We start from the raw sequence: 10,599 nt of genomic DNA, 5'->3' as shown, positions 1-10,599 counted from the left end.
CTAAATTCTATCATTTATCATAGAATTATAGAATGTTTGGGGTTGGAAGGGACTTTTAAAGATAGATCATCTAGTACAACCCTTCTTCCATGAGCAGGAATACCCTGAGGTTTCCCAAAGCCTTGTCCAACCAGACCTTGAAAACTTCCTAGGGATGGAACATCCACAATTTTCTGGGCAACCTGTTCCAGTGTTTCACCATCTTCATAGAAAATTTCTTCCTTAAATGTAATCTAAATCTTTTAGTTTTAAAACTATTACCTTTGTGTTATCACCACAGGTGGTACAGTGAAATTTCTCTCCCCATCTTTTTTATAACCCATCTTTGAGTATTGAAAGGCTGCAGTAAGGTCTCCCTAGAGCCAACTCTTCATCAGGTTAAACTCCAGCTCCTTCAGCTTTTATTCAAAAGAGAGGTTCTTCAGACCCCTGATCATCCTCGTGGCCCTCCTCTGGAACTACTCTTAACGGGTCTGTGTTTTTCTGGTGTTGGGGGACCCAGAGATGGATGCAGTACTCCAAATGGAGCTTCCTGATATCAAAATATTGCTGCTGTTTAAATGATGTCAGCCTCTCAAGCTTCATACAGTGCTGCTGAATTTGCTTTTAGGAAATTATTGTTTGCTTGTTTGTTTAATTCCAAAATTCTGTATTCTTTTGTTAAATATGTTTATGGTAATGAGATTTTGGAATACTAGATATTTAAAACAAAGCAGGCCCAGAATCAGTTGACTTCTGCTTTGTGTGTGTGTGTGTTCAATATGTGTGTGCTGTTATCATGGCATTGACTTCTTCACCATACTGCAGGTCATATAACAAGACGACGACCTTAAGGAGGGAATAGTGTCCATCCTCAGCAAGCACACTGATGATACAAAGCTGGGAGGAGTGGCCGACATGCCAGAAGGCTGTACTGCCATTCAGTGAGATCTGGACAGGCTGGAGAGATGAGCAAGAAGAAACCAAATGATGTTTAATAAGAGCAAGTATGGAGTTCTGCACCTGGGGAGGAGCAACCACATGTATCAGTACAGGCTGGGGGATGACCTGCTGGAAAGGAGCTCTGCGGAGAAGTCCCTGGGGGTCCTGGTGGACAACAGGTTGACCATGAGCCAGCAGTGTGTCCTGGTGGCCAAGAAGGTCAATGGGATCCTGGCGTGCATTAAAAGAAGCATGGCCAGCAGGTCAAGGGAGGTGATCCTCCCCCTCTATTCTGCCCTGGTCAAGCCTCTCCTGGAGTACCGTGTCCAGTTCTGGGCTCCCAGTTACAAAAGAAGACAGGGATCTCCTGGAAAGAGTCCAGCGGAGGGCAACATAGCTGATACGGAGCCTGGAGCATCTTTCCTATGAGGAAAGGATGAGAGACCTGGGTCTGTTCAGCCTTGATAAGAGAAGACTGAGAGGGGATCTTATGAACGTTTACAACTATCTTAAGTGTGGAAGACAGAGGGATTTGGTGAATCTCTTTTCAGTGTTTTATGGGGATAGGACAAGGGGCAATGGCCACAAAAAGGAGCACAGGAAGTTCCGCACCAACATGCGAAAGAACTTCTTCACGGTAAGGGTGATGGAGCACTGGAACAGACTGCCCAGGGAGGTTGTGGAGTATCCTTCTCTGGATATATTCAAGGCCCGTCTGGATGCCTACCTGGGCAACCTGCTCTAGGGACCTGCTTTGGCAAGGGGGTTGGACCCTCTTGAGGTCCTTTCCAACCCCTACAATTTTGTGATTCTGTGAAGACAAAATCATCAGTAGCCTGGTGTTCCAGGAATATGTATTTCTGCTATTGCGAAGTTGCAGCCATTTCCTATCCAAACTCAGCAGTTCTGTTGCAATTTCCAAAGGCATTTAGCTTTTTGGAGCTTCATAAACACACTGGATTAGTTAATATATGAGATTCTGAAGTGGGGTGTTCAGTTTGATGGAACCTGTGAATAACTTTATGGCTTTCTGAGGGTCATCTTTGTCCAGGTTAGGAGAGTGAGTCCATCTCTGTGTTACTGTTGGCCTGATCATTCATCTCTGTTTATTTCCCTTGTCTTGAGTGTCACATGGTCTAGTTAAGCAACTCAATGTTGCCAGTTTATGAGATTCTTTTTGCAGTTCCACTTGCCTTTGGCTGTCTGTGTTCCTTTTCTGCAGACAGCCTTCTCACAGAAATTCACAGAACATCAAACTGTGTGGTGGTCAAGAGAATTCATTAAATTTGTTCTGTTCCCTTTTATTCTGACTAGTAACAGTTACTTCTCTATGTAGAAACAGAGGAGCAAAGAACAATCTGAAAGGAATGCTCATTTACTAATTCAGCAGAGATTGGACCTAAAAAATAAAATCATATTTTGATTTTCTTTTATGTTCTTGACAGCTGTTACTGTTGTGCTCAGTTTGTTATATGATATCATTTGAACACTATGATGGCCCTGAGTTTCCATTAATGTTTTGACAATAATACACCAGATAGAGCATAACAATGTGGGTTTTATGTATGTTTGTTTTTCCTCCTCTGCTCTACTATATCAATCACTTCTGTACTACCTGCAAGAAAGTCCTTGGTAACTTTTGTTTGTTTTCTTAGGATCCCAAAATTTTCACAACTGTAAAGACCTGAAAATGTAAAATGCTTAAACAAACTGCACAGTGCTTCTGACATTTGTTCCTGCATCTACTCATTGTATTATCTGCAGTAATATAGTAGTGACACAAAATTTGTCATTCTATAGCCAACTTGACTACTGCTTTTAAGAAAGGTTCTTACCGTATATTTCATTAATCATCTGCTGTTATTGCCCAGAAGCTCTATTTTATTAGGGATAGGTTCTTCTTTATACATTACTTAAAATCAAATTTGCGTATAGATTAATCCCATGAGTATCATGCCTTCAGATTCTTTAGCAAAAGAGATTTTTCAAACGGTTGATAGTTGTTCTGCAAAACTCAATTTAACCTGAAAAAAAAATAATATATATATATATATATATATATATATATATATGTATCAATTTAACTTCTTTAACTGGAATGTATGATTCACATCAGGCTTTTGTGCCTTGATATATAGGAACTGTTGTCTCTCCCTGTCTCACTTTGAAATATGACTTGAACAAGGGATGACGAAGGATAGAAAACTGCCAAATGGGTGCACATTTCTGTGGAGTATCAGAGTCTTTGTCCAACAGTCTACAACTGACAAAAACAGTTGAGGAAAATGAGAAAAACATTATAGTTAGTAATATGCAAGAAAGAATATTATTAAAGAAGGATACCAAATATAGATATTTAAAGTTAAATGTGGTTGTTCCATGCTGAACAAAGAGACACAAACAGAGGGTAGTGGAGATCTATCTTCCTCTCACTTAGCAACATGCTTTATTTTTTCACTACAATGGAGACTTCAGTGAAATGAGATCAGATTTGACCTTTTGACTCATTTAAAAGTTATTTTTCGGTAGATAGTCAAGCTCAGTTTCAAGAGATTAGCAGAATTTCTAACATCAATTATCCCTTCTGTTCAGCATACCTAATATGAAAATATAAAGATCTCTTTCCCTCTTTTTTAAAGTATATTTTTGAATATACTTTAAAAACATTTTTAATAATTTGTTTTCCTTCTAATGCATTCCTTCACGATAATGCTATTTGAATGCTTTTCAATGCCTACTTCAATGTAATAGCCTGAAACCTTTTTTATTAATAATATTTTATTTATTTATTTATTTATTTTTAAGGAATAAATACACTTCTTACTAAAAGACTTGATTGACATTACAGCCTCTCTGAGATTTTTTGCTCATATACCTGCAGGCATTCAGGGACTCTCAGCTCCTGGTTTCAGCTTCTTTTATACGATCCAGTAGACGTGACTAGGCAAAGCTCCTGGTGGGCTACAGGGACACACGTGCTAAGCCTCAATGTGAAATGGGGTTTATCTCAGAAGTTCTCCCACAGTTATTTCCATGCTGGTTGTAGTTACTTTTGCTTTGGCAGTTCCACAAATATATTACTTTGATGTTGAGGTTGAAGGGGGAGGTTCAGCCAGTAATGTACAGTAATGGTGCTTTGCATAGGCAGCCTTTATCCAGAGCAGCAAAAGCTTGTTCTTTTTGCTGCTACACTTTGTTGTCTATCAAGTTTGATATTGGCCAACAGCAGGTACTCAGGCAAAGTATACAGAGAAAAAAAGAATTCAAAATTTTTTTTTTTTTAAAAAAGAAAAGAAAAAAAAGTTTGAAGTGTTACTAAGCCAGAAAATATACTAAAGTCATTGATCTAAACTCTAGCTCCTTCTAGTACTTTTCAAAATTATCTTTTAATTTAAATATTAAAAACAATTTCCCCAGAGAATGTATTATGTGAAGAAGAATTTCTTTTGAATGGATTGATGTAGGTTCCAAGCTTTTGCATGACAATGTGATTATCTGTCCAATAGCACTATTGGAAATAGAAAATTATGTGTGCTAATTCAGCATCCTATATAATTTTTTAGTGTGTGGAAAAAGACAGAGAAGGTCTCTCTAAAGATTCCATTTCTCTCCTCTATAGTATTTTCTATATATTATTTTTTATATTTATTTTTTTATTCTATTCTACATTTTTATTATTTTTTTTATATATTTTTTCTATTTATTGCCTGCCTCTGATTCTTTGCTTTTTACTGTTTTTACAGTACTGTTTCTACATTGAAACATACTATTTTCATGTTTCGAGTTCTATATACTATCTACATGTTTCTACATACTGTTTCTTCTTGAAATGGAATTGGTAGAAGTATATGTGATGTTCTAGACAAGTGAAAGATTAAGGAATTTTCTTCCTTGTCCCCTGATCCTTTTCTGTTGCTCTACTCCATTTCTCCATTATCATACAATGCCTGACTTTAGGACAGTGGTCATACTGGTCTTATTTTTTCAGATGTCTTAAATATGATAGCTCAAATCCTAATGCAAATGTCCATGGTATTTTGTAGTATTTAACAGCAATCACCTGTGACCTTCACTGGGGCTTATGAAGCCCCAATGAAGGAAAGCTCATGAGGAAGGCTCCTCATGATTCACATGGACAGTCATGAAGGTTCACTGCTCTTTTCAACATGATCTTAACTTCGACATGCTTCTAGTCTTTGCAGTCTTATAATAAGAAAAGAAAGACCTAAAAAAAAAATGTGAGCTCGATTTTTCTTTCCAATAATTTAACTTTTGGTTAAATATTTCTCTATTTCTTTGTGGATTAAGTGTCAATTTTTCCTAATGTCCCAGGAGTCTTTATTTATATTTCAGTAGTTTATTGAACATTGAGATTGGAAATAATACAATTCTGACCATATTTTGGACAACATAAATAAATAAATAAATAAATAAATAAATAAATTAATTAATTAATAAAATCATTAGAATAAGAGAAATAATAACGTTTTCCTGAAACAACTCAAAAAGAGTCAGGAAAGAAGTCAATCCCATATTTTGTTCCTTTGAAATAAATATGTTAAAATATACTCTTATACAGATTTTATAACACATTACTTGAGCTGTGTTTCAGCTATGATCAGGTCTGGAACTGCAGGATTAATAACAAGAGCTTAATTCCTTTTCTCTTTGTGATGCTTCACACAGCAAAAGGTAAATTCCTACTTTCAGAGGAAGAATAGATATGTTTCTATTGGCAAATCAACTGTGGGAAAATGCAATGTAGTTTTAAAAATCACTTAATAAAAAATGAAATGTCTTTAAACTTTACTTTCAAAAAATTTAGAACACGCTTGCTTCTATTCCAGAGCATTTTCCATGTTTCTCATTTCTTATTAGAAGAAACTGAGTTGTCATAACTGTCAGGAAATAAAAGCTGTAATTAGGACAAACAGTGATTGATATCACATCATGCAGGACAAATAAGTTTGAATTTCGAGATACTCATAGTCTTCTCTGTTTTGGCACCCAGATTAAAGTAATTTTTGAGTCACCTTTCCCTTGTAAGTGACTGGAACAATAGAAATTTTAACCTCACATAAGATGTTAACTTTCCATAAGTCATTTGCTTCAATGAATGTACTAATTTTTCCTTAAAAAGAAGACTTTTTTGTTTGTTTGTTTTTTCCCAAATGTGCAAGCTGTTATTTTTCGTTCTAAGTTCTAATTTTTCAGTTATAAGCTGACTTCTTTTGCGCTTATCCACTCCACACTCCCCTCTCCCATCCCACTCTTTTATGTTTAAGAAAATATAGTCAGTATGAACTGAATGTTCTGCTGGGATTAATGAGAAGGCTGAGACCCTTCAATTCTGGCTTGAAGAAGATTGAGAAACTCTTTAAATTAGTAGCTTATCACATTGTCATTTCTTATTTATGCTTGTTTGTATGCTAAATATTCTGCATATCTTGCATAATAAAATTCACCATATAAATAAAATTATAGAAATATTTAATTACTACAAGTTAATATATGTTATTTTAATTTGACAAGAAAAGGTAGCTAACAAAACATACATAAGTATTGGATATACATAACTGAAAGCTACAAATGGCCAAAAAATACTGCAGAACGTTTTTGCTTTATCACTAGAATAAATCACATGTATAAATTGTTACACATGTGATCAGGGATAAAATATGCATAGAATTTCCCATATGCATATATGCAGCCACCTGCAAGTCTTTCATACTTCAGACAGCTCTTTCAGACTTCAGTGCTGAAATAAGAAATTGTTTCAGATGATTCATGGGAACTGAATATATGTGTACACCTCTCAACATACAGTCAGTGTAGTCCCACTTTATTTGCTTTAGATCATGTAATCTAGATTGCCTCCAGACTTTAGATAAGGTTTTCCCCTGTTTGCTGTGGCATAGACACACAGAAGCAGCTACCTACCAGGGTTAGCTGATGTGCTCTGAAATATACACTACAAAGCACTATTGCACAATAGACTGTGGGTTTGCTGAGAGTTGAGATGTGCTTTTTGTCTTATTGCATTGATAATACACGTACTTTTTTTTTTTTTTTTTTTTTTTTTTATTTCTGATCAAGAAAACCTCTACAAGCATGAATTTGTCAGTTATGTAGCCTAAGAAATAACCACAATCTGATCACATAGCCTATTAAACATGTAATTCTCATTTGACACCTTTCCCAAAGTACAACACATACAGATCCTTATCTAACTTTCCGACTTTGGTCTGATACTCCTGATCTTTGGACTCCTCTCATGCTGATATGCACACATTCAAGCTGTTCTTAAATAGATCCATGTAAAGCTTATTCTGCCAAACTGAAGCAGAGTAAACTTTTTTGATAAAATTGTATTGGTTCCAAAGTACATTTATCAGTGACAGTTTAAAAGTACTTATAAGCATGAAGCAGTCTTGTCTGCAATCTTCCTTACAGGATAATAATGGTTCTAATGAGAGGTCATATATTAGAAGTGTAAAATATTAGCATTAGATTTGTGATTTTTTCACTTTAAATGTTTTTCTGACTGAGAAATCTAGACGTATCTTACTAGCTCTGATATGGGAAAAATGTATTTTAAGGTTCCAATGAAATTATAAATATATATATCTAACATTTATTTATTTATGTATTTATTTATTGATTATTCTGGTACATCTAGTACATCTAGTGATTTCGTTGTATTTTTTATAGATTTCCATTCTTTATGGATTGTTTCTGTCAGTTTTATATACCACTAAGTATTAACTTGTCAAAATACTTAGAGAAAGAATAGTATAAATAACTAAAGTAGTTATAACACTCACATAACCTGCAAGACAAAACTTAGTGCAACTGCAACTACCAAAACTTGTTTAAATAAAATGAAGATTAATGGAAGAATAATGAAGAGAAAAGTATTTAAATTATTTGCATTACCATTGCAAATGGGAGCTCTAGTATGAGACCAGGTCTTCTACATTCCAGATTCTGTCCAAAAACAAAAGTACAGTTCCTGTCCCCGAGAATTAAGTGTATGAATATGAATTAGGACAGAATTAGGACAGAATAGATAAGACCTGAAAAATGGGATAAGTGTTAGGGAAGACTGAATAATATTAACAAGATGGATTGTTAATATTAACAATATTAACAGTGGTCAAGGCATATCACCATAGTTGATTAGAAAAATCATGGCCTATACAATGTTATTTCTGACACATATTGTAAAACATTTTCTCTCCAATGAAACTCTCAAAATATACTATGAGCATTTTTGACATTTGTGAAGTTTTAATTAAATGGTGTTTGAGAAGCATAAGCAATGTTTTTGTGGTTTATTCTTTTATTCTCAAGATTTGTGAACTGACATAAATCATTATTCTTAAAAAATAATTTTTAAATTATATATATAAAAAAAATAAATATCCCTTTCTCCAATTAGAATTTTCAATTATTAATTCCTAGTTTCTAGATAGGATACCAGTGCAATAAATAACACGTAGAAGGCCTAAATTAAAAGTTCCTGCTATATAAGAAGATAAAATCCCAAAGGCTCTTTGGAAGGTTAGAGTTGTGGTTTAACCCAGCAGGCAGCTAAGTACCACACTCTCTGTGGTACTCCCTCACTCAGTCTCCCCAGGTGGTGTTGGGGTAAAAATGCAAGAACTCATGAGCTGAGATAAAGAGAATGTACTAGGTAAAGCAAAAGCTGCATACACAAGAAGAGCAAACAAGGAATCCATTCACTACTTTCCATCAGCAGGCAGGTGTTCTGCCTCTTCTAGAAAAGCAGAGCTCATCACATGTAATGGTTCTTTGGGAAGACAAATGTCATCACTCCAAACATCTCCTCCACTTCCTTCTTCATAGCCCATCTTTTATTGTTGACTACACTGTCATATGGCATGGAATATCTCATTGGCCAGCTTTAGTCACCTGTGCTGGCTGTGTCCCTACCCAGCTTCTTGTGCACCCTCAGTCTCCATGCTGGCAGGGCAGCAGGAGAAGTAGAAAAGTCCTTGACTCTATGTAAGTACTGCTCTGCAACAATTAAAACCATTGGTGTGTTATCACAACTTTTTCATCAAAAATCCAAAACAGCATTCTGTGAGTCTCTGTGAAGAAAATTAACTCTATCCCATCCAAAACCATGACAGTTGGTTAAGTCACTTTTCCTTTCTGACTGTCCTTGAGCTCAGCTAGTCCCAACAGGTACCTCATGAAGTTTTACTGCTCATCTTCATGTGAAGACTGAAAATATTTCAACATACATAAAATTATCCTTATTTAGTTTAAATAAACATTGAAAGTTAAACTGTTTAGATAGATTTTTTTTTTTTTTATGTTTTAAAGACAATGATAGTGCTAATCAGTTTTGAAAAATTAGCTCTGTGTTTGATCTAACTTCCAGTAACCAGGGGGAAAAAACTTACATTAAAACAATAATACAGCCCTGAATGTATGGACTTCATTATACGTTTCACATACACACACCTCAAATCATCCCTGTTGTCAACAGATGTTGTAGGCAAATAACTAATAAATATGTATTGACAGCAGTGCAAATAATTTCCTAACACTATCTTCAATAGAGAAAGGCTAAATCTTACATGACAAATCTAAAATAACCTTCCAAAATGTAAGATTTTTCTTGCAGAGAATCGTTTTGACCATGTAACAGTTCAGCAAGCAGGCTTACTGAAGCAAACACAATGCCTTATCAAGGAACATTTAGATGGTATTAGGTACATAAATATTACAGTCACAGAACAAATAATCCTAGTTAGAGCACATGACCTTTCTTAATTAGAAACCTTAAAAACATTTCCTAAGATTCATTTCTGGAGTAAGGTGTACTTTAAATTATTATTATTATTATTATTATTATTATTATCATCATCATCATCATCATCACCATCATCATCATCATCATCATCAATTATTAAATTAATGATTAAATTATTAATTATTAAATTAATGATTTATAATTATTAATATATAATCAGTAATTATATATTATTATATATTATTAATATCTTATATATTAATTATTAATATACGATTGTTGATTATATAATTATATAATAATTACGATAATAAATTAATAATAATAATAATAATAATAATAATAATAATAATAATAATAATAATAATTACCATTACAAAAAATGCTTCTCCTCTCCCATCCCCACAACACTATAAAATGTGATATTTTTTCCCATTTCGAGTTTTTTATTGATATACCTCAGGGTATCTGAATGTTACAGTGTACTTCTAGACCAAATAAAACCTAGAAGTGTCATGTATTGCACTTTCTAAGTGCAATTTAACTGTTATTATTTTCATTATTATTCAGATTATATGATTTTTCTTTACATAAGTTGCTATTGTTCTCTTTATATCATATTGGGCGGATAAACTGACCTTGAGAATTTTTATGACACTTACCTATGTCACTAATATTACTGTATCATAATTAGAAAGTTTACATAACTAATACTTGCACAGTGCAGTCTTTAATTTGTATATGTTTATCTGGGGCAAAAATTCACATGCTTACATGTTGCGTATACCCTTTCAGAGTATAATTTTTTTTTGTTTGCTTGTTTTGTTTTTGTTTGTTTTCAAAAAACCTTAAAGATACTAAATTGATCAGTGAAGTGCTTTTTCATAAGGCTA

General features: G+C 34.1%; 1 protein-coding gene across 1 annotated transcript in view; it reads right to left on the bottom strand.

Annotated features, from left to right (window-relative positions):
* Positions 1-1,043: 1,043 nt before the first annotated feature.
* Positions 1,044-10,599, bottom strand: part of VSTM2A (V-set and transmembrane domain containing 2A) — a 193,003-nt gene continuing 183,447 nt past the window's right edge. The window contains exon 5 of the mRNA XM_084507852.1: positions 1,044-1,344. Within this exon, the coding sequence (XP_084363978.1) occupies positions 1,223-1,344 (122 nt within the window). The 3' untranslated portion in view covers positions 1,044-1,222. The remainder of the gene's footprint in view (positions 1,345-10,599) is intronic.

The sequence above is a fragment of the Aythya ferina genome (assembly GCF_964211825.1).
Source record: "Aythya ferina genome assembly, chromosome: 2".
NCBI lineage: Eukaryota > Metazoa > Chordata > Aves > Anseriformes > Anatidae > Aythya > Aythya ferina.
Note: the sequence above shows the minus strand (reverse complement) of the source record. Positions and strands in the feature narration are given on the sequence as shown.